This window comes from Ursus maritimus, unplaced genomic scaffold, assembly GCF_017311325.1.
Source record: "Ursus maritimus isolate PB19 unplaced genomic scaffold, ASM1731132v1 scaffold_29, whole genome shotgun sequence".
Taxonomy (NCBI): domain Eukaryota; kingdom Metazoa; phylum Chordata; class Mammalia; order Carnivora; family Ursidae; genus Ursus; species Ursus maritimus.
In genome coordinates, this window is record NW_024425452.1 from 8,517,999 (window position 1) to 8,543,551 (window position 25,553).

The window sequence follows — 25,553 nt, forward strand, 5'->3', positions numbered from 1 at the left end:
TTCTATTACTTCTTTTTCTTTCTTTCTTTCTTTCTTTCTTTCTTTCTTTCTTTCTTTCTTTCTTTCTTTCTTCTTTCTTTCTTTCTTTCTTTCTTTGTTATTTTTTAAAGATTTTTTATTTATTTTAGAGAGAGAGAGCATGAGTGGGGGGGCAGAGGGAGCGGGACAGAGAATCTCAAGCAGACTCCCTGCTGAGCGTGGAACCTGACCTGGACTCAATCCCATGGCCCCAAAATCACAACCTGAGCTGAAACCAAGAGTCCGATGCTCAACTGACTGTGCCACCAGGTGCCCCTCCACTGCTTCTTTCTTATATGTGATATGACAAATGATGAGAACCTAGGGAATTTTCTTTTATATAAACTTTTAGAGAGAAAGAGCACAATTATGGGGGCGAAAAGCCTGAAACTGGAAACAAAACAGCAGGCACTGGGATCTCTTTGTGGTCATACAGGTTTCTTTAATATTCAGATTCACTAATATTTACATCTTCATTTGAAATAAGGGAGACAATACCCTCTATATATGCATTACATTTCGTGTATAATCAGTGCTGAGTACATATTTTGTTAAAGTAAGGAACACAATTTTCCCCCCACTTTACAAATGCTTATAGATATAATAATGAAACAATGAGACATTTAAACCTCCAATTAAGCACTTTGCCTAGCAAGTAATAAGACTTGACTTTTTGATTGCTTTACGGGTTATTTTAATGATCAATTTAAAACAGAAGTAAAGTTATGAAATAAAGAATTGCAGTGCATGTTAGTTGGGCCGGGAAACAACATCAGGAGGTTTGGAGACATGGGAAAACAGGGGAAGGAGTTAACAGGGAAAGACCCTCCTCTAGCAGAGGTTATCGTCAAGGTGGCCAGTTACACCATCAGCTGAATTTTGTCAACCTGCTTCAGAAAGTATCAGGATAGGAGTGGGTGGCATTGATGTAAATCTATTGATGCTTATATATGATCAGTAAAATTTAGGATCTCAAGTGTAATTAAAACCAAACGAAACTTAACAGAAGCTACTGAAACAAAGTAAGGCAAAAGATGTACTCCAGGAGACATTTCCCCAACAGCACATTATAGTTGCAAATAAAAAGATTATTTTATCTCCTTGTCACAGAGACAACTAGCTTTGCAAAACTGTTGAACTGACTGGGATCTGCATCCGAAACTTCGTTTTTGTGTCTGACAGTTACTGTATTCATCATAGTAGAGGCAGGGGTTGGCTGGAAGGAAAAAGCACGTTTACAAAATATTATCTAGAAAATTCACCTTTACTGAAGAAAGAGATAATCTCCTTAAAGACATAAACAGAATTACCCAGCCCCTCCAAACCCTTAGTGCCTCTGAAAATTACCAATCTGTTTTCTGTATCTGAGTTTGTTTTTTTTAGATTCCACATATAAGTGAGATCATATGGTGTTTGTCTAAGTCTGACTTATTTCACTTAGATTTCCATTTGCTTTATAGCTGAACAGTATACAGAGTATGTGTGTGAGTGTGTGTGTGTGTGTGTGTGTATATAAATATATAAAATATTTTCTTTATCCATTCATCTGTCAATGGACCCTTAGGTTGTTTCCATGCTTAAGCTATTGTATCTTCTTGAGTTACTGTTTTTGTTTTCTTCAGATAGCTATCCAGAAGAAAAATTGCTGAATCATATGACTGTTATATTTTTAATTTTTTGAGGAGCCTCCATACGGCTTCCTATAGTGACTGCACCCATTTACATTCCCATTAACATTGCATAAGGGTTTCCTTTTCACCACACCCTTGCCCCCACTTATTATCTCTTGTCGTTTTAATGATAGACCTTCTAACAGGTATGCAGTGTATCCTTGCATTTCCCTGATGATCAGTGATATTAAACACCTTTTTTTTTTTTTGAGAGAGAGAGAGAGAGAATGATAGAGAGGGAAAGAGAAAGAGAAAGAGAGAGAACAAGCAGGGAGGAGGGTCAGAGAGAGAGGGGGAAGCAGATTCTGCGCTGAGCAGGGATCCCAATGTGGGGCTGGAACCCAATGTGGGGCTCGATCCCAGGACCCTGAGATCACAACCTGAGCCACCCAGGTGCTCCAATTAAATACCTTCTCGTGTCCCTGTTGACTATATGCATATCTTCTTTGGAAAAACATCAATTTAGTTCCCCTGCCAATTTTGTAATTAGATTTTTAAATTCAGCTTTATAAGTTCTTTATATATTTTGGAGATTAACATCTTATCAGACATATGATTTGCAAATATTTTCTCCCATTCAGTGGGTTGTCTTTTCATTTCGTTGATGGTTTTCCTTGCTGTGCAGAAGCTTTTTAGTTAGATGCAGTCTCACTTGTTTATTTTTGCTTTTGTTCTTTTTGATTTTAGTGTCAAATCCAAAAAACCATTGCCGAGACTGATACAAAGAGTTTGTGCCATGTTTTCTTCTAGGATTTTTATGGTTTCAGGTTCTGTGTTCAAGTTTTTAATCCATTTGAGTTGATTTTTGTGTGTGGTGTAATATATGATTCCTGTTTCATTCTTTTGCATGTGCTTGTCTGTCTAGTTGCCCCAGCACCATTTATTGAAGAGACTATCTTTTCCCTTTGTATGTATTTGGCTTCTTTGTTATAAATTAATTGACTGTATGTGTATTGATTTATTTCTGGGCTCTCCATTCTTTTTTTTAAAATATATATTAAATAAATAAATAAAAATATATATAAATAAAGATGTATATATTTATTATGTTGTTAGCCATTCTGTTCCATTGATCTATGTGCCTGTTTTTATGCTAATACCGTACTGTTTTGATTACTATATATAGCTTTGTAATATAGTTTGAAATCAGGTAGCATGATACACTAGCTTTATTCTTCTTTCTCAAGATTGCTTTGGCTATCTTTTGTTATTCCACACAAATTTTAGGATTATTTGTTCTAGTTCTGTGAAAAATGTCATTGGAATTTTGATAGTGATTGCACTGAATCTGTGGATAGCTTTGGATAGTATGGAAATTCAAAAAAAATGGAATATATTTCCATTTATTTGTGTCTTCATTATTTTTCACCAATATTTTATAATTTTCAGTATATAGATCTTTTACCTCCTTGGTGAAATTTATTCTTAGGTATTTTATTCTTTTTTGATGTAATTATAAATAGGATTTTTAAAAAAATTATTTTTCTGATAGTTTGGTAGTATATACAAAAATAACTGGTTTTTGTATATTGATTTTTGAATCCTGCAATTTTACTAAATTCAGTTTATTAATTCCAATAGTTTTCTGGTGGAGTCTTTATGGTATTTTATATATACTGTCAAGTCATCTGCAAGTAGAGACTGTTTTACTTCTTCCTTTCTGATTTTAATTACTTGTATTTCTTTCTCTTCTGTAATTGCACTAAGACTTCCAGTACTATGTTGAATTAAAATGGTAAAGGTAGGCATTCTTGTCCTGTTCGTGGTCTTAGAGGAAAAGCTTTTCACTTTTCACCACTGAATATGATGCTTGTTGTGGGTTTCTCATATCTGGCTTTTATAATGTTGAGGTAACATTATACCTGTGTACCCAATTTGAGAGTTTTTATCATGAAAGAATGTCAAAGTTTGCCAAATGCTTTTTCTGTATCAATTGAGATGACTATATGATTTCTATTCTTCATATTGTCTGATTTGTAGATGTTGAGCCATTCTTGCATCCTTAGCATTAATTCCACTTCATTGTGGTGTGCGATCTTTTCACTGTATTTTGCAATTGGTTTGCTAACTTTCATTGAGATTTTTGCACCTATGTTCATCAGATATATTGACCTGCAATTTTTTTTTTTTTTAAATCAGTGTCATCTGATATTAGTATCAGGGTAATGCTGGCCTCATAAAATGAGTTGAGAAGTGTTCCCTTCTCTTCCATTTTTTGGAAGAGATTTAGAAGTATGAGTTTTAATTCTTCTTTAAATGTTTGGTAGAATTCACTAGTGACACCATCTGGTCCTGGGCTTTTCTTTGTTGGGAGATTTTTGATTATTGATTCAATCTCCTTACTAGTATTTAGTCTGTTCATATTTTCCATTTATTAATGATTCAGTCTTGGCGGGCTGTATGTTTATTTCTTCATAATTTAGTCTTTATAAGTTGTATGTTTTTCTTTAAGTTTAGTTTTGTAAGTTGTATGTATGAATAGGATAAATTCTTATTTATCCATTTCTTCAAATTAGTTGTCCAATTTGTTGCCACACAGGTGTTCATAGCAGACTCTTATGCTCTTTTTTGTTTGTGTGTGTCAGGTGTAATGTCTTCTCTTTAATTTCTAATTGTAATTATTTGAGTCCTCTATTTTCTTTTCTTTCTTTTTCTTCTTCTTCTCTCTTCTTCTCCCTTCTTCCCTTTCCCCTTCCCTTTCTTCTTCTTCCCCTCCTTCTTCTCCTCCTCCTTCCCCTCTTCCTCCTTCTCCTCCTCCTTCTTCTTCTTCGTCTTCTTCTCCATCTTCTTGTAAGTGTGGTAAAGCTAAAATTTTTTTTTAATTCTTTTTTTTTTTTAATTTTACTTTATTTATTCGACAGAGATAGAGACAGCCAGCGAGAGAGTGAACACAAGCAGGGGGAGTGGGAGAGGAAGAAGCAGGCTCATAGCAGAGAAGCCTGATGTGGGGCTCGATCCCATAACGCCAGGATCACGCCCTGAGCCGAAGGCAGACGCTTAACCGCTGTGCCACCCAGGCGCCCCAAAGCTAAAAAATTTTCTATGTCATTTATCTTTTAATGAAAGAGCTCTTCCTTTAATTGACCTTTTTCATTGTCTTTTCAGTCTCTATTTTATTTATTTCCACTCTGATTTTTGTTATTTTCCTCCTTCTACTAACTTGGAGCTCAGTTTGTTCTTTTTGTAGTTGAAGGATAAAGTTAAGTTGTTTTGAGCTCTTTGTTGTTGTTGTTGCTATTATAGCTATTTATTGCTATAAATTTCCTTCTTAGAACTGCTTTTACTGCTGTTATATAATATAAATTATATTAATATATATAATTTCCCCTATTTTATAGTATGAATTTTGTTTTTATAAAATTTATTTGAATTACAGGAAGCTGCTTATATCTATATATCCAGGTCTTATATTTTAAGCATTGTTTCCATTCCAGTGTGGTCCAATCTGAGTTATTTTTCTTTAATATTTTTCATCTTCTTGTGCATTTATAGGTGAGCAAAGAGTTTAAGATATGCATCTTTTATAGCATAGATTTAATCTTTTTGAGTAATGCATTCTCTTTCCCACTCTCATTTTACTTCTATTACATTTTTTATACCATTATAAACATTGCTTTTATATCTTGGATTAAAAAAACCTACTCCATCCACCCAGCATAGATAATTAGTAGATATTTTATTTTTCTCCAATTACATTTCTTTTCAGAAAAAAATGCAAAAAAATGAGGTTGAAAGTAAGAGAAAAAGGAAAAAAAGAGAAAGAATAAAGGAGACTTAGAAAGAAGAGTATTTATCTATGAATCTCTCTATTTAAAGAGAGGGAATTTGAAAAAGAGAATTCATTTTCCCTACTTTAAGAGTAAACAGAGTGACTTGGTTAGGTGTAGGAAAATAAGTCTTCTGTCCTTCCAAGTCTGGGTTTTTTCCTGTATTAGTTATTTCTCTACAAACTCGTTGAAAATTATCTTACCAACATTATACTCAGGGATTAGGAGTTACGTTTTCAGGAGTCTCTAGAGAAAGGAACTTTTGCTATCTAAGGGAATGAACATGTAATTGGAACCCATTTGGTTAATGCTATATTATAGGTAAGGTTTATTTAAGAAATAAAAAGAAGTGCTGTAAGGTGACAGTGTAACCACCAACTAATATCTTCTGATGTGTCAGTGGGAACATAAAAGAATAAGACCCATTCCATAAGAAATTACATGCCCTAATAATTGGTCAGACCGGTAAGGGAGTTACGGAGCAGCAAGAATCTGAGAACGCTGGTATCCTGAAAACAATACATCTGATTTTAAGGTTACAATAAGAGAGCCAAAAGTTTTTTATAGAGCAGAGAAAAATGTGTAAATGTTATATTAACATCTATCCAGGTTTTCTCTATTAGGGTCATTAAACTTTAGGGCGGGGGGCTTGAGTTTAGGCCTAGACATTCTAATATCCAGTGTAATAGATTTCATCAGTCAACTTCTTGGTCACTCAGGGAGGGGAAATAAGAAATACTGTTGTTCTTTCCTATGCGATGATTCAGAAAAAGAGTTATAGAAAGGTGCAATATTGTCAAAAACCCGTAATTTGAAGGACACATGGCTCCTGCGTCAATGGTCTACATTAAGCAAACTGAATGTAAGACTTACTGCAAAGTTTATTTTCACAGTCATTTGGACAGTCCCCACATGGACTTCCTGCATTGTAAGGTTCATTTCTTTTGGCAGGATCATTTCCCCTTAAGAAAAGGAATAAAGGAAAAGGTGATGTTATAAAATTGGTGCCTGGGCAAGGCATATAAAATTTTACTCACAATTTATAATCAACCTTGAAAACAATTTTTGAAAACCACTTCTAGATAGTGATGATAATCTTTAAGATAGGTTTAAGATTTCTAGACTAGCAATGATGACAATTTATCTTTTTGCATGTGTAACAGGCAACTGTGGGGTCCTAAGAACATTTTGAAAGAATTTACCCTATTCAGACAGTTAAGTTCTAACAGGACAGGGACCTATGAACAGTCAGTTCTTAGCAAGCAGAAGAGCTTTAGAGCAATCTATAATTGGTCATTTTTCTTTATTTATACCCAGAAGGACTTGCTAAGCAGTCATGTAAAAGGCCATGTTAAGAACATTTTAAGTGAGTCAAGATGGAGATGTCCTAATTTCACCTTGCACAATATCATGAGAAAATTGATACATGTTACTCTTGTGTAGAAACACATGAAGCATTAAAAAAAAAATGAAAATCCCTGAGTATGGCTAAATCTAAAGTGGTAGAGTTGGGGGACAGAGAGTAGATGAGAATTTCTAGTTCTAAGCTAATACGAAATTCAGAGAAGACAGTCTTACCTGCAGATATCTAAGAAAACAATGTAGATTATAACTGATTCTTAATATGCTTGAAAAATAAAGTAAATGTTCTGGTTAAAATAGCATTCTAGTTGATATTTTTCTCTTTGATATCTGAATTGTTAGATTTTCATCTTATTTTTTTTCCACTTTTTTTTTTAGAGTAAGCTTTATGCCCAGTGTGGGGCTTGAACTCATGAACCGGAGATCAAGAGTCACATGCTCTACCAACTGAGCCAGCCAGGTGCCCCAAAATTTCACTTTATAAAAGAAACTTATTACTTAATTCAGTAAGGGATTTAGTCAGACTCTTGGCTTAATCTTTGCTGCAGAATATTCTCTATCACAGCTCCACGTGTTTTACTTTTAGGTAAGTGTCAGTTCACCAGAAACCACTACCAGCCCCCTGAAAGGTTTAGTACAATTGATGTGTTGTAGATCCAAAGAGATCTTACTGTCTTCAGTATTAATTATATAGATAAAATCATAACAAATATTAACTGCTGAAATCAAGAAATGATAAGACCAGAAAATAACCCATATAGAGCTCTTATATAAATATATCTACTGAATCTACACTGATATGGGAGACCTCATTTAAAGTATAAATATGGTAGCATATCAACAGATAAATAATTTTCACTGATTCATATTGAACATTTTTTATTTTGCAACACACATGGGGAATAGCAGTTAAACACTATGCTTGGAGCCCTTAGTATAATGGAAAATTTGTATATTCAACTACCTAAGTACAGATAGCTGAAGGAGACATATGCAGACCACTTATTAACTTTCCTTAGCAGAGTATATTTAAACAGGCTTTTGTAGTGAACTATTACAGGGCTAGATCAAGCTCTGAACAATCTCTAATTTCTCATGATTACCACTGGAGCCACACAGTGTGCTCCTGTGGGCTCCTACACTCATCTTTGTCTGATCTGATCTTGCTTATAGAGCAACCACAGTCGATAAAGCAAAGGGGTCCACCTGCCCTTCACTGAAGCAATCGGATTATCTCTTCTAGGAGTTATTACTCACGCCTTGATAACATGTAAATTCAATTTCTAAAGAAAAGGCATATACCAACAGTTAGACTAAAAAGCTAAATACAAGAACACTTCAATTTTTCCATTTGTTTTTTCTTGATGGTCCCCTATATTTCCGCCCTTGCATTCTAAACATACTCCAGAATTGTTGAAGTAAATATCCATGTTTTTCGCTTATGCTAATCAATAACAGAGAGCAAGACTGCTGGTAATAGCTTTGAATTGGGACATTCTGTTAATGAAATATACATTTATTTTAAACATATGATATAAATAAAATTGTGTGTGTGTGTGTGTGTGTGTGTATGTGTGTCATGTTTTTAGGTATTGGCTAAATGACATTTTATCCCTAAAGATCTGCTTAATTGAAATGAAATATTTATTTGAGTTTTCTTTTATATTGTTTGAGAAACCGGATTATGTAAGAGGGGTAGATTTCTCACCAAGCTGTATAATACATACTCATGACAATAGTGGCAAATATAGAGATACTGAGTTGACAATCTTTTGGGGCATGGTGATATTCCACAGCCAATGAGGTAAGATGTGGCCCAAACAATCTGTAATGATAAAGAGATTATTTTATTAATAATTTGACTTTTGCTAAATGATTACAATATGAATATTGTCATCCATGTTGAAAATAAACATGTTTGTTTTTAGGATGCTTTGAGCATGGCTTATTAGGAAGTCATAGAAACAGAAAAATTTCCATGTGTCTGGATAGCACACATACATATGCACACTTATTGGCCATCCTTAATCCTGGCTCATTCTATTATCAAATCTGTATAGAAAATCAGGTTAACATGATGAAGGCCTGGTTGGTGATTATATAAAAATGAAACCATGGGAGGAACGTACTTAATCATCAGAGAAGAAGCATGGTGTAGATTTGGCCTATGAGGCAAAACATCTTGGTTTCAAATTCTATCTCTACCATTTCCTGGTTGTATGGTATTTACCAGTTTATGTTTTGAAATTTTATTTTTTTGTTTGTAAAATGGGATAAAATAATACTATCTTCTACATCATAGGTGTATTGTGGGAATTGGATAATAATTTTTTTTAAGTGTTTGGAAGAGGAAATACTAAGTTACTATCTGAGTGTGATGGAACTAACGGTCTTGGATGTAAATGGTAGGTCTAGTCTACCTTTATCTGAAAGAAATAGAAGGTTGGAATTGATGTCACAAATTTGTCAGATTTTAAGCTCTCTGGGTGATCATTTTATTTTTATCTTTTGATTGTTTGATAGGACAAATTATATGAATAAATAGTCTAATGTTACAACATTCTTGGTTTCCTAGAACATATCCTTTTTGTCCAAGGCTATCAATTGTAAAATAAGAATGCTATTTGCTAGTCTTTTATTTAGAATACCTGTATTGCTATCCATGAATGATTAAGTCTATGATTTTTAAATAGGAAATCTTGCAAAAGCAGCCCCAAGTTGGAAGTCTTATGCATTCTAACATCAAATCTTACCACAAAGCTACAGTAATTAAAACAGTGGTACTGGCATAACAATAGACATATAAACCTGGGAAATAAAATAGAGTCCAGAAATAAATCTTCACATATATGGTCAAATGATTTTCAACAAGGGTGCCAAGATGATTCAATGAGACAGGACTGCCTTATCACAAATAAAGTTGGAAAACGAGATATCTTCATGCAAATAAATGAATTTGGGCCCTACCTTCCACCATATAAAAAAAAAAAACTCAAAATGGATTAAATACCTGGGTGTAAGAGCTGAAACCATAAAAAAGCTCTTCAAAGGAAACATAAGGAAAAAACTTCATGATATTGAATTTGACAGTGATTTCTTGGATAAGACACCAAAAGCAGAGACAGAAAAGGAAAAAAAAAAACATGGGTAAATTGGACTTTATCAAAATGTAAAACCTTTGTGCATCATAGGATACTATCATCAGAGTGAGTAGGCAGTCTATGTAATAGGAATTAATGTTTGCAAATCATATACCTGCTAAAGGATGGATATCTAGATATTCTAGATAACGAACTCTTACAACTCAGCAACAAAAACCCAAATAACCTGATATAACCCAGCAACACTAAATAGAGATGGAACCTCTACAGAAGTAATTTACGTTAAATTAACTTCTAAGGGTGGAACCATGATCTGATTGGGTTCGTGCCAGAGTGCTGGCACTCATGCTCTCACTCTTTCTCTCTCTCTCTCTGCAAGTGCATGCTTGGAAGGAAAGGAAAGGAAATGAAGGGAAAGGAAAGTCCATGCAAGGACATAATGAAATGAAGGCAGGTAGAGAGCTCTCACAGTAACAAACTATGTTGCAGAAGTTCATAGGCTTCCAGCCACCAGAACTGTGAGAAAATAAATTTCTGTTGTTTAGTCAGCCTGGGTTCTTTGTTACGGAAGTCCAAACAGACCAATACAGTGCAGATGTGAAGAAATCAGAAATTTCATTGCGGCTGGGAATGTCAAATAATGCAGCTGTTATGGATGACAGTATGCCGGTTCCTAAATAAGTCAACATACGATTACGATGTGATCCAGAAATTCCATTTCTGGATGTATACTCAAAAGAATTGAAAGATATGAGCAGATATCTGTACACCAATGTTCATAGCAGCATTATTATCAATAGCCAAAACTGGAAACAACCTAAATACCCATCAGTGGATGAATGGATAAACAACAGGTGGTATACACGTGCAATGGAATATTATTCAGGCTTAAAAAGGAGTAAAATTATGACACGTGCTACAACATGGATGAGCATCAAATGAGGATATAATGCTAAGTGAAATAAGGCAGACACAAAGGACAAAAATTGCATGATTCCAGTTATATGAGGTATCTACAGTAATCAAATTCATAGACACAGAAAGTAAATGGTGCTTGCCAGAGGCTGGGGAGGGGGGGAAATGGGAAGTCACTGTTTAATGGGCACAGAGTTTGGGAAGGTGAAAATTTCTGAAGATGTATGGTAGTGATTGCTTCATAACAATTTGAATGTAGTTAATGCTACTGAACATTAATGCTCCATAATTTTAAAATGATTAAAATAGAAAATTTTATAAAGTATATTCACATATGCATATCCAAATAATTATTATGTGTCCTATATGTATATATGTTCTATATGTATATATATAATTATATATGATAAATAAAAATAATATGTGTGTATATATTTTACACATATATACATATGTACATATAATTTTACAACAATAAAAATAAACTAGGAAGAAGAGGATTCCCTGTATTATAAGGTACTATTATTTTCATTCTTTACACATATTAGAAATGTAATTTATAAGTCACATTAATGTTTTATGATTTTGTTAATTCCCAAAAGTCCAAATGTATAAAAAAGGAAGCTAAACAGTTAAGCAGCTTCTCTAAGCCATGTATTGAGGGAATCACATTTCCTTATGTTCCATATTATAACAGGAACTCAGCGGGTCAAGTTGATTTTCTCAGTCACCTAATTTCCACACATGCTTATAGTCATTTAAACAATGTGTATATTTGCAAGTACACAGGTTACCTGAGTGTAATGCTTAATTATTATGTCGGCATCCAGTGACGTCCATTCCCCATACTTGAAATATTTAGATTCATTGTACCAGATTTTTATTACATTTGACCATGAAATAGGATAAGTTGTCAAATGCATATTTTCTCCACAAAAAGTATCTGAAAGGGAGAAAAAAAATCTGTGTCATACTTGAAGAAACTTGGAAATATATTACAAGGATATTTTCCTCATTTTCATTTTACAAATATTTCACTGGTCATCCAAGCAATGTCTTATAAAAGAAAACAAACTCAGCTGTATCTCTGCTAGCAATCATCATTTTCATTGATGAGTGAACTTGTGGTACTTAGGTTTGGTGGGAAGTCGACAGTAGGAGATGATGTGCAAGCCTGGAAATCAGATCAACATTTCAGTCTCTGCCACTTCTGAGCTGTTGAGAAGGGTGAAACCAATCCAAGTAGCCTATGGGTTGCAACAGGACCCATGACTTGAAAACAGCCACACAGAGGTATTCATTATGCAAGGACCTTGAAATAAACTTTTGCTCATTTAGCCATTCACTTGTGACATGGGATCTTGATCAAAATGGTATTCAGGAGAGATCTACCTTTCTCTGTGGTAGAAAGACACTGCTAATTCACAGGTCAACATTAGGCAAAAATGCCCAATAATTTGTAAATATGGAAGTTTCATTAAGATTTTTAAAATATTTGATAATAAACAAGTATCTCATAAATGTTAATAATGTCTACTTACATAGGAAGTACAAATAGCTTTTCTGGAAACCAGTAGTGATCCACGTAATATATATGCCATGAGATGGACTCATTCATGAACACCTAAATTTGTCCTCATGTACAGCTCAGTAGAGTTGAATAGAACTCACCTCTCAAGTGTATTAGTATTTCAAAGCCGGAGATATCCCTAGGGTGATATTGTGTGTAGCTGAAATAACTACATAGAGAGGAAAGCTTCTAGCTATCCAGCTGTCCATCCAGTTATCATTGTCTTACTCAATTATTCTGTAATATTGAGAGCTTTGATTCTTGTTTCTGATGATCAGAATCTGGAAATTGAAATTTGAACATCCAAATTTAAAAATTAATAATAAGAAAACAGTGTGGTGGGCCACAATCCACTGTCACTTATGGGGCCATATCATATACTGAATGACTTAACTCACCCTTGCCAGGTTACTTAACAATCCCTGAGGACTTCTGAATATGGAGATGAGTCATGCAGATGTATACCTACTTGTAATTCGCCTCTTAATTGAGTTGCTCTCTCTTAATTCACACTGCTTTGACAACATTCCAGCATTTTGTGCAGCTTCTTCACTCCAGTCCTACAGTGGAAGGGTAAAATATAAGCACTTGGTCTTATTGGCATTTCCATGATAATATTCTAGTTTATTGTTTGTAAAAATCCAAGGCTAGCGATATCCTCAATTTTATAAGCTAACAATTTAAATAATAATATTAAATGCTCTGGTTGGAAGAGGAAGACAAAACTTTTGACTCACTATGGTAGCCCTTGAATTTACAAAATCAAAATTTGGTAATAACGTTCTGATATAGCTTCTCTCTCAGAAGTGTGAAAGAGTTTAAGTAAATGCTTTCAGTGAAACAGATCAGAGTTAGAAATCCATTCCATTATTTATTAGCAGTTTTATCTCTGACACATTATTTAATCTTTTTGAATATGTTCTTCATCTGTGAAATGTGAACCACCATTCATGCCTAATTGTTTGTTCTAAAGTTTTAATGTAGTAATTCACGCGATACAATTGTGATATGACAAATCTTATACTATGTGCTCAATAAATAAACAACAGCTATGTACAGTGCCACACATCTCCATCTAAAATTATAAATAATAATAAAAAATAGTAGCTAATACCACATGGCAGGATCTGTTACCAATTCTGTATGCGTATTTTCTCATTTTGACTCAGAGCAACTCTACAAGGGAAGTACTATTATTATCCCCATTTGCAAACGGGGAAATTGAGGCACCGAGATGTTGCATAATTTCTCAGGATAACACAACCAATAAGTAGCCAAAAAAGAATTAGAATCCAGGTTATTCTGTTTTCAGAATGTGTGCTCTTAACTCTTAATGTCTGTCAGTTGTGCTGAGTTGAAGCCTTTTGTCAGGTGTATCTCCAAGTAAGTTGAAAGGAGGCAGAAAATCTATATTACTAATTATGGGACTCTGACAAATGTCCTCCCTAACACTCTTCCATCCATTCCAGCACACTGCGTACATCCACTTTAAAGACTTCTAATATCTGCATGGAACACATCACCAACAAAAGTTGTAGACTTCATTTTTTACTATGGGCTTTGACATAAATCATTCACTTATTCTTTAGAGTAAGTTTTGGGTGACATCTGACTTAGGATTTTAACATTTTTCCTGGTGGCAAAAAAGTTTAACTGTTATATGTGTATGCTTCCATCTGTGTTAGTTTTACAGAATAACCGTTCAGGTTGACGGAATTTACTAAACCTTGAGATGAATTAAGTAAGTCATATATGGACCACATTTTTTTATTTTTTTATTTGTTTCTTGTGTATTGAGTTTGAGTCCATCTATACAATGGAATATTACTCAGCCATCAACAAGAACGATTTCTCAACATTTGCTGCAACATGGACGGGACTGGAGGAGATAATGCTAAGCAAAATAAGTCAAGCAGAGAAAGACAATTATCATATGGTTTCACTCATTTATGGAACATAAGAAGTAGAAAGATAGGTAGGAGAAGAAAGGGAAGAAGAAAGGGGGGGTAAACAGAAGGGGGAATGAACCATGAGAGACTATGGACTCTGGGAAAAAAACTGAGGGCTTTAGAGGGGAAGGGGGTGGGGGAATGGGATAGGCTGGTGATGGGTATTAAGGAGGGCACGTATTGCATGGTACACTGGGTGATATACGCAAATAATGAATCATGGAACTTTACATCAAAAACTAGGGATGTACTGTATGATGACTAACATAATATAATAAAAAAATTATTATAAAAAAAGTAAGCCATTAGCCTAGACTCAAAGCAAAAGCATGGTTTTGTAAGGTTTAATTGTTTCATGCAAGAAAAGCTTTATTTTAGTAGTGGATACATCTACCCAAGGGAGTAGAGATGATACAACACATCCCGTTAGGACACTGGATCTCCTGGCAGTGGGAATATCATCATTGCATGCCTTGGTAAAAAACTTGCCTATTGTGACCAAGTTACCAAGTGATCAGGACTAGAATTTACCTGGGTAACTTAACTCACTGCTTGTTGTGTATGCTGTGGTGTACTACCAGGTCACTCTCTCAACCAAAGCACTTATTTCCTCTTAAGCTGGGAGTCCTGCCCACTGACAGCTCTACTGTCTGTCCTTTCTAAAACTGTCCTGCATCCAGGAGCATAATTCCATCCATACCCAATAACTGGTTGACGTGGAAACTGTAAATTCCAAGCCACTTCCCTCCTACTCAGGACAACTTCGAAGGGTTGTCTTAGTTGTTCTGCTTCCTGAAGAATTATTTGAGCCCTCTATTGCCCATCACAATCCAACTTTTCCATATGTTCACTGCTGCCTCTCTCTCTACCTCCATCGGTAGGTGTCAATCCGGAGATTGTTCTCCAATAAACATTCTGTGCGCTAATCTCCATTGGAGTATGCTTATCTTGTCGCATAAACTACCTGCAATATTCATTCTATACAGTCTGTGGTTCAGACCTCTTTGAGGAAGGGTCTAGGATATTATCTCTGATTAATATTGGTAAGATGCTCCTTTCTTTTGTAGTAGATCCATGATTAAAATCACAAGTGAGTATTCATGGTTATTGCACCAAAGCTATGAATTCTGGCTTTAATACGTGGTTCCATTCAATCTATATCTAACCCTATGTATAGAAACTTTTTCTTTTCTGGAAAATCTCTGCCTGGCAGTTGTGATTGGCTCTTCAGCCCGGCTGTAACTCTATCGGTTCCTTTCTAGCCACATCCAATGCATTGTTTATGGAACAGCTCAACTCTCATATTCCTTTGAAAATATGATTCAGTGGACTGGTCACCTAATTTATAGTCTCGTTGATCTCTCATACCTTTACACTTTAGCACTTGAATGTATTCATTCTTACATTACGTTCTAAAGTTTCCTTTGCATTTGCCTTTAATCCACAATAATAAAGTCTCTGAAATCAGAGGCTATATTTTCCATTTACCCTAAAATTTCCTTAGACCCTCCTAGCTAAATGTGTTTGCTCTTCTGGAAACCGAGGAGTTTGGACCCTATTGGAGTCCAGTGAGTTTGGACCCTATTTGTCCTAAGAGCACGTGCCTGGAGCTGTGCCATTTGCATTTGAATCTGTACTTATTCACTACTTATTACTTTGGATGTTAGCTAGTTTATCTGAGGTTCGGATTCATTACCTGTAAAACGGAGATGATAGTATTAGCTACATCACGGAACTACTGATTTAAATGAATTAATGTAATAAGGTTCTAAAAGAGTGCCTGTCAACGGTAAACACAATATACACGTCAGGCACAACACTCACAATGCAAGAAGGCCTATGAAAGCTACTGATTTTTATTGTTTTGTTTAAATAACACTTTCTATTTTAAGATGACCGAGAGAGAGATTTCAAAATAATGTTTTTATTCATTTGCCTCCCACCCTTCATCTTTTGCATGAGGAGGCTGTCCCTTAGAATCACTCTCCAGAGCCAGTGCTATTTCTAATTCTTGTTACTCTAGACCAGTCCAAGGTTAAAGGAACCAGGATAAGGTTGCACAAAAACCTGAGTGATACTTCTGGGAGATAATACAAACACAGCTAATCACCTCATACACTGGAGAGTTCCCTAAATTTGTTCTGTTTTATAGCACCTAGTCTGCACACACACCAGCTTTATAGTGGAAAGACAATTCTCTTTTTATGGGATGCAAGGGACCTGGGAAATAGGTTTGTCAATATTGGTTTATCTGGTAGCACCTCCTGACTTAGAATCTGGACTTCTTGATTCTCAGCTGAGTGTCTAGCCTCTGGGCTCTGTCCAGTGAAGACAGTTCTGAGTTGCCTCTGTAACTTCAAGCCTCCTATGCTGACAACACTGGCGGCGGCATCAGCTTCAGCTGGGAGCTTGCAGTGGTCTCCGCCCCAGACTTTCCAGATCAGGATCTCAGAGAGTGGGGCCCAGGATCTGTGTTTTACCAAGGTCTTCAAGCAGTTTGTTCAAAATTGAGAAGCACTGTCCTAGGGTACATTATGAATCAAATTACTGTCTGAGTTGGAATTGTTGCTCCGTCATTTAATAACTGATTTTGGGAAAGTTACTTACTTCCTCTTTGCCTCCATTTCTTTCTTTCTTTTTTTTTTTTTTTTTAAGATTTATTTATTTATTTGAGGGGTGCCTGGGTAGCTTAGTAGTTAAGCGTCTGCCTTCGGCTCAGGTCATGATCCCAGCATCCTGGGATCTAGCCCTGCATTGGGCTCCCTGCTCTGCTGGGAGCCTGCTTCTTTCTCACTCCCCCTGCTCGTGTTCCCTCTCTCGCTGGCTGTCTCTCTGTCAAATGAATAAAATAAAAATCTTAAAAAAATAAAGATTTCTTTATTTATTTGAGAGAGAGTGAGAGCACACGCACACAAAAGGAGAGGGAGAGGGAGAAGCAGACCCCGCTGAGCAGGGAGCCTAATGTGGGGCTCTGTCCCAGGAGCCTGGGATCATGACCTGAACCGAATGCAGATGCTTAACTGACTGAATCACCCAGGCGCCCCTGTGCCTCCATTTCTTCTGCTAAGTCATAGGTTTGTTTGGGAAGACCAAACTTTATTATACTGAAAGTGAAGAGAACTTAATAAAAACTCAGTAAACACTATTACTATTATTAACATCGTTGTTGTTGCTGTTTAATTCATCTTACCATTTTCAGCATGTTGCTGGCTGATGGAACTACTCCTCTCCTGAGGGTGTTATGTACAGTAACGATTTCTTCTTGGACAGTCGCCAGTTCAGTGAGGAGCGTATTATATGGAACATATGGAAATGGTGCTGGTTTTGTCTGTGATCAGAAAATTATTAATTAGTCTTCTTTTATGTGTAATTCATCACGTATGTTACTTGCAGACCTATAGCAATATGAATCTGTAGTTTGTATTGAATAGACAATGATCCACAGCATTTTAAAATTAACAATTGCTCAATAGATTAGTTTCCATTTCTCCAGTGCTCGTCTTGTGGGTTTCTGAATGTCATCTGACATTACACAAGTATATAGCATAATGCACTGGATATACTGTGATTGGGGTTTTTTCAGTGTATGATTGGTACTTTGGGCCATGCTAAAGTACTTTTTATCTGGCAATATAAACCACAGTGGACGATATCTTGATATCACACCTTTACTGACTAACTTCCCTTCCTTGGCTCTATCCCACCCCATTTCCTGCAAGTGTTCTCTTTGCTTCTTAAATAAACCACTAGCACTTGAATACTGTCTAAAGGATGTGTCTAATCTAAGATATTAATTATCGAATACAAAGCCTCCAGTGTCTTCAACTCAGATTCTACCTTTTTGTCTTCTGCCTATGAAAAAACTTTAACATTTGCATACATATGTGTAAGTATAAAATAGAATTAAAATCAGCTACAATCCAGAATTAATGACTATTCTTTTAATTTGCTTACCCTTTATCTTGCAACTAAGAAGAAAACTAAATGGCTTTAATATTTTAGGTTAGCATTAGTTGCTATAAAAAGCAGCTTCTTTTGTGTGTGTATTATATATTACATGCACTTCATTCCTTTTGTTTAAAAAGTGCAAAACATATGTAGTATAATTTGAGTAGCATCTATTTATTCCTCAGGTACCATAAGACTGTTAGCAATTTCTGAATGGATAGCACCCAACACCATACTTTGCTCAAATTTAGTAGTTATTTCATTTATTTTATATCAACATAAAACAGGAACGGGGAAATGGCATAAATATGGAATCCAGAAGACCCCTCTAGAGACTATCCTCTGAGGACATCATTTCCTCAAAAGCACACTCATGTGGTGCTATTTTCTTCCATATTTCATGTAGATCTTGTCTAGACAAGAGGAGAGGAGAGGTGGGGAACCACTAGAATCACTTTACCATATCCAAATTAAATTTTCCTTGCTCCTCTGAACTCTGCTCCAGTGAAACTCATGACATATTGGTCTACCATCTCATTTTTGAAGATTTATTCTCCTATAGTGTTTTCCTATTATTTCCTCTCATTCATTGAAATTGAGCCTTCTGGGTTGTTTGTTGTTTTTTTTTTTTAAGATTTTATTTATCTATCTATATATTTATTTTTTGAGAGGGAGATAGCATGAGCTGGGGCAGGGAGGGGCAGAGGAAAAGGGAGAAGCAGACTCCCTGCTGAACAGGGAGCCCTATACGGGACTTGATCCCAGGACCCTGAGATCATGACTTGAGCCTAACGCAGATGTGTAACTTACTGAGCCATCCAGGTGCCCTGAAATTGGGCCTTCTGAAACAAATTCATCCTGCCCACCCCAATTTCTGCCATCAACCCAAGGGACTTCAGCATTCATTGAATGGTTCCAACCATCTGATATCTCACGCCCTTGAATTCTTCCTCTCTTAGACCTCTCCTCCAAGTCTCTTTAGTCTCCACCATGGTGGTCAGTCTATATTCCATAATCACTCCAAATGCCAAATCTTCTGTTCAAACTTTTTCTTCCCTGATCAGGATTTCCTGCTCTTCCAGATTGCTAAGGTCAATCACTCTGAGTATTTTCAACATAATCTAGCCTTCTAGCTCATTCTTCATTTTCTCTATTTTCCCTCTTTTGTCTTTTCTTTATTTTTTATTCATGTTCTCTTATTTCAACAACTTTCTTGCTAAAATATTGAATCCTTTCCTGCCCATCGCTATTTAGGAACACCCCCACTTTGGAGGGACCAAAAATTTCCCTGCCCACGGAGTCAGATGAACATTGGCCGAAAAATATTCCACAAAATGCCAAATATTGGCATCCAATATCCTGATGTCTAATCTCAAACAGTGCCCTAATTTTGTTCATCAATTGTACTATAGAATTACCTGGTTAATTTGCTTTGTCTTTCTTCATAATGTTATTGCAGAACTTGTGCACTCTACCCCAATTACATTGACCTCTCTCAATAGATTCTGGTATGTTCTATTTTCCTCAGTAAAGAGGCAGCTATTTCAGCTTCTCTTGGTCAGTCTACCAATCTGCCTCTATTTGGTCTCATTCTTTCCTCCTTATCTCTCGTGGTACTACTGAACAGATCATACTTTCTTGTTTGGTTTTTTTTTTAACCATTTTATTGAGGTATAATTGACATGTAAAAGTTATACATGTTTAATGTATACAATTCAATGAGTTTGGTAAGTATACACTTGTGAAACCATCTCCACCATCAAGACAAACAAACAAAAGAACACAAACATAGCAATCACCTCTCAAAGTTTCCTCCTGTCCCCTTTACTATAACTATTGTTATTATTTTGTGTAGTTTTTAGAAGCATTTAACATAAACTTTACCCTCTTGGCAAATTTAAAACTGGATGTCCACATGCAAAAGAATGAAATTAGACCCTTATATCACACCATACATTAAAATCAACTAAAAATGGATTAAAGACGTAAATGTAAGACCTGAAATCACAAAACTCCTAGAAGAAAACATAAGTAAAAAATTCCTTGATGTTGGTCTTGGCAAGCATAGACAATAAAAGAAAAAATAAGCAGATAGGATTGTATCAAACTAAAAAAACTTCTGCACAGCAAAGGAAACAATCAAAAAGATGAAAAGACAACTTAATGAATGGGAAAAATATTTTAAGCTATATATCTGATAAGGAATTGATATTCAAAATATAGAAGGAACTTGTATAACCTACTAGCAAAAACAAAACAAAAAAAATGACCTGATTAAAAAATACACAAAGACCCTAAACAGATATTTTTCCAAAAAAGGCATATAAATGACCAACAGGTATATGAAAAGGTGCTTAACCTCATTAATCATCAGGGAAATGAAAACCAAAACCACAATGATTATCACCTCATACCTGTTAGGATGGCTATTATTAAAAACAAGATTTCAAGTGTTGCAAGGATGTAGAGAAAAGGGAACCCTGATGTACTCTTGGTGGGAATGTAGAATGGTAACTCTATAGTGGAAAACAGTATGTGGGTTCCTCAAAAAATTAAACACAGGTCATTCTTTCAAAAGCTATTTCTCCCCAGTGTTATTTACTCCATTCTCTTCCATATTTCCCCAAATCTCACATTACTCATTATCTTTCCATTGTATCTTCAACCAATTCTTTTGTCCTTCCCACTGGCATTTATCCATGATCATGTTGCTTGTAACTTAAACAAACAAAACTTTTCGTTTATTTCACCTCCCCATTCAATCGTTGTACTTTCTACTTTCCATCCCTATCAAAATTCCCGAAAATGTTGCCTGTACTGGCTGTCTATAATTTCCCACCCTTCAAGCAATATAGTCTGCATTCACCCTTCCTCCATATTTTCCACTAAAACAAATGTTCTATACCAGGTATGATATACCCCCTCCTTAAACAATTTCCCAGGCATTAAACAATGTCTAGAGAAATTTCTGGTTGTCATGATTGAGTTGGAGTATTGCTCTGCCATCTTGTTGATAGAGGCCAGTGATTTTTGTTAAACATCCTTAAAAGGCTCAGGACAGACCCCCTTGACAAAGAATTATTCCATAATAAAATGTCAGTAATTCTGAAGTTGAGATACTTTACTTTGAAACAACTCCTTGTTGTCCTTATCAGAGAAGGCTCTAATTACCTTAGACAAGATCCAATCCTGTTACTACCTGATTGCAACTCCCTGTACTTTTCCTTCAAAGATCTTTTCGTGTAACATCTTCTAGATTCTCTTGGAAAACTCTATATGTCAGTAAAAGTGATTTCTGTTCAATTAGGTGTCTAGTAGGTTAGTAAACTCGAACATTGAAGGGGAGTTTAAAATAAGATTCAAGCCTAGTGGTTGGTCCATTTGCTTTCTACCTGGAGTCTAAAAAGAGAGTATATCATACTGTTTATTTTTATTAGACAAATAGTAACAGTTTATACTCAATGATTCTCCAGTATGTTGGAAGTACAAACTTAAAAAAGAGTTCTTTAACTAGGATTCACGTTTAATATTATGCAATGAATTTGTGTTTGGGCCTTAATTTGTCTTATGTTGTTGTTTCTTTTAAAATTCTTAGCCTTAATTTTCTGAACAAACTTTCTGTAAAATGCAAATGTTCCAATAATTATCTGTCTATAGAATGTACACATGTTTTATCAATGCCTTCAACCCTTTCATATTTTTCCTTTGTATTCTTGGTCAGTAAGTAGATGAAGCTCTGGTTCCCTTGACTGAGAGGAGTTTTTGTTACCTACTTTTTCATCTGGACTTTTAACTGTGACACTGATTCCTTCTTTCACATGGCAGCCTGGGCCAGGCTGTCTCCTAGAACGTGGACTAAGTGACTCAGAGCAGCGTAGTACTGATAGGTCTTAAAGGCAAAATTTGCTTTCTCCCTGTCTTTCCTTTCTCTCTGTTGGTGGCTATGCTTCAGCTTATCTTTTCCTTACTGTGAAGTATGAAGTTTTCCCCCTCCACACTGGGGGAATAAAATGGGAAGAGCACCAAAGGGGTGGAAGGAGAACTCTTTTTTAAGTTTGTACTTCCAACATACTGGAGAATCATTGAGTATTGGGCAAGAGCTCTACCTGGTTCCTCTTTGGGGAACAGGTGTGAGTGATAAGACCCAAATCAGCATCCCAATTGTCTGATGTATATAGATTTCCTTTCATTTATAAAATTAAATCCCTTCCATTTCTGACTTCTAACTAGCACACAAAAACATAAAAATCATTCATTTTCTATACCAAAGCTATTGACTTCAGTTCATCATAAAAATATTTTGGGTACATGGGGTGCCTGGGTGGCTCAGTTGTTAAGCATCAACCTTCGGCTCAGGTCATGATCCCACGGTCCTGGGATCAAGCCATGCATTGGACTCCCTACTCAGCAGGGAGTCTGCTTCTCCCTCTCCCTCTGTCTGCTGCTCCCCCTACTTGTGTTTCTCTCTCTCTCTGTGTCAAATAAACAAGTAAAATCTTAAAAAAATATTTTGGGTACATTAAAAAATGTAGTTTTTTTATATCATTGAGGCTATTGAGAAGTACATATTATTGGGTGACCATCATAAAATATTAAGGACTTATTCCTTATACCATTGCCTGTTTTGTTTTTATTTTGTGATTGTTGAAGTTCTTGTCTTTAATGATTAGTGAGGTATAGGCCTCATATATTGACTCCATTGCTTATAATTCCTCACACTTCTCTTCTTGCTGTTCACACCTTGAATTTTGTATTTAATTTTGATGTGTTAAATTCTTGTTATATTCACAGTCAGTTCAACTGGGATATTGATAAAATACTTGCTTTTCTGGGTTAAAAAATCCAAACGATATTCTTTCTCATTTAGTTATGGAGCATTCATGGTACGTTATTAAGAAATAATTCCTGGCCTACTTTCTCAGCTTTTTGAATTATCTAGAGGAGCTATAATGAAATTGGCATGAGCCCATGGAGACAAACTGGTTAGGTTTACTTTCAGGCTCTGCCACTTCCCAGTTATCTGACATTGGCCACATGGCTTCACCTTCCAATGCACTGGTTCTTTTCTCTGCAACGTGAAATTAAGAATAGTACTTGCCTACTGGAGCCTATGGTGAGACCAAGGTGACAAAGCATCCTGACAACAGTGTCTGTAACAAAATGAGTTCTACAGGAGTAGCTCTTATCCTTTTCTGGAAAGTAATTATGAAACATACAATCCTCACATACTCTTATAATCAAAATAGGCAGGAAACCAGCAGCAGCAGCCAAATACAAGAAGTATTTCATTGTCATCCCTGAAAAAAAAAACCAAACAAACATAAATTTAGATTATTGTCAACTTCTGGGATTATGTTTTATAATAAACCTGTTTTCAAACCACTTCCACAGTATATTTGCATTTTCTGCAAAAAGAGATCCTCAGGATCAAAACAAAGTTGAATATGTTAGTCAGTGGAACCAACAGAGGAAGACAGAACTGTGATTGGAAGAACGATAGATTTCATGTCTTAATCCCCAGAACCTTTGAATATGTTGCATACAAGACAAAAGAGAATTAAAGTAGCAGATGGAATTCAAATTGCTAATCAGCTGATTTCAAAGTAGGGAGATTGGGGCATCTGGGTGGCTCAGTTGGTTAAGTGTCTGACTCTAGATTTCAGCTTAGGTCATGATCTCAGGGTCCTGAGATAGAGCCCTGCATTGGGCTCCATGCTCAGTGGGGAGTCTGCTTAAGATCTCTCTCTCCCTCCCCCAAGTCGTGTGCACACATGCACACACACACTCTCTCTCTCTCAAATAAATAAATCTTAAAAACAAAAAATAAAGCAGGGAGATTATCCTGCATTATCCATGTAAGCTCATAAGGGTACTTAAGTGTGGAAAAGGGAACCAATGTCAGTGATGGATCATGAGAAAGACTGGACCTATCGTTGCTGTCTTTGAAGACAGAGGAAGGGAACATGAGCCAAAGAATGTGGACAGTCTCTGGAAGTAGAAAAAGACAAGGAAATGGATTCTCCCCTGGTGCCTCCTTGTTGAGTCTTGATTTTAGCCCACTCAGTGAGACGCATTTGGACTTTTGATCTCCAGAACTGTATGATAATAAATTTGCGTTGTTTTAAGACACTGAATTTATAGTAATTTGTTACAGTAACACCAGGAAACTAATATAAAAACACAAGATTATATTTGAGTTCTCTATTGCCTATGGAGAAGACACGTGATCATAGTCCTGGTAATTTATATACATGACTAGAGATACTCTGTGTATATGATCACTCTGCCAAGAATGGTTGTCATTGTGAGTCAGGCAAATCAGAGCTAATATATCCTCTCCTTTATTTCTGTTTGATAAGGTTGCCAACTCCAAGGTATTAAATTTATTAAGTATAGGTTATTAAATTTGGTTAGCACCTTCTTTTAACAATCTGTCACAGTTATTTCTGAATTCATCCTGCTGAGTGGAAAGCATTAAAAACGAACAGTTTAGTTTTTATTTTAAAGAAAAATTTCAAAGAACAGGTTAAATGATTTGTGGCTCATGTTAAAATATAACAATAATACACCTGATATGATTCGCCGTTGCTCTCAAGCTTCTCCTGCCCACTGCCAAAGAAGGGATTTCTGTAAATCAATTCTTTCAGGAAACATGAACATACAAACAATCTACTCTTTACCACTCTTTTGTCCCCCAACTCTTTCTTTCCCTTTCTTTGCTTCTCCTTCCGAAATGTCACATACCCCAAAACCTTCAGATTTATAGTAATAGAGCAACATAGATGATGAAATATGAATTCCATTCTTTTACTCAATCCTCATTTCTTTACTCAATCCTCAAAAAATCTAGTAAAACAGATATTTTCCCCCTGAATTAATGGAAGAAAAAATAAAATAAAAAATCTTCTGCAATATAGTAGATTGACATATATTTATCATACACACATTACTGTTTATACCCACCCACCCTGAAATGTTATTATTCAAGTTGGTCCCCATTATGAAGCTGTCTATAACTTTTGTTTCTGACTGGAAATATGGGGTGGTGGTGTGTATGCTCATTGTCTTAATGGTTACAATGCTTTCTTGAGTATACACTAACATGTACCTTAATTATACCACAAAAAGATATTATAAAAGCTTTAAGAAATAAAAACAGTTACCCATTTCACACCGAACAACTGGCATTAACAATTCAGATTTTGTCTTTCAAGTATTTTTTTCCTTATATCCAAATTAAGTACTTAAATTTA

General features: G+C 35.6%; 1 protein-coding gene across 1 annotated transcript; it reads right to left on the bottom strand.

Annotated features, from left to right (window-relative positions):
* Positions 1–845: 845 nt before the first annotated feature.
* Positions 846–23,595, bottom strand: CRISP1 (cysteine rich secretory protein 1). Its single transcript, XM_008691807.1, has 7 exons — positions 23,530–23,595; positions 17,543–17,680; positions 12,873–12,963; positions 11,628–11,776; positions 8,545–8,642; positions 6,329–6,417; positions 846–1,234 (listed from the first exon to the last, which is right to left on the bottom strand). Exons 1-7 carry the CDS (start codon positions 23,593–23,595, stop codon positions 1,107–1,109), a joined length of 759 nt encoding a protein of 252 aa, XP_008690029.1. The 3' UTR covers positions 846–1,106.
* Between the last annotated feature and the right edge of the window lie 1,958 nt (positions 23,596–25,553).

Bases quoted from the DNA above. Each gene is read 5' to 3' on its own strand.
- CRISP1 (XM_008691807.1), bottom strand. From the start codon at position 23,595: ATGACAATGAAATACTTCTTGTATTTGGCTGCTGCTGCTGGTTTCCTG. The intron at 12,964-17,542 runs GTAAGATGAATT...CTTCCACTGTAG, and splicing joins CCAGCAACATGCTGAAAATG to GACTGGAGTGAAGAAGCTGC. The intron at 1,235-6,328 runs GTAAGTCTTACA...TTTTCCTTCCAG, and splicing joins CTGTGAAAATAAACTTTGCA to CCAACCCCTGCCTCTACTAT.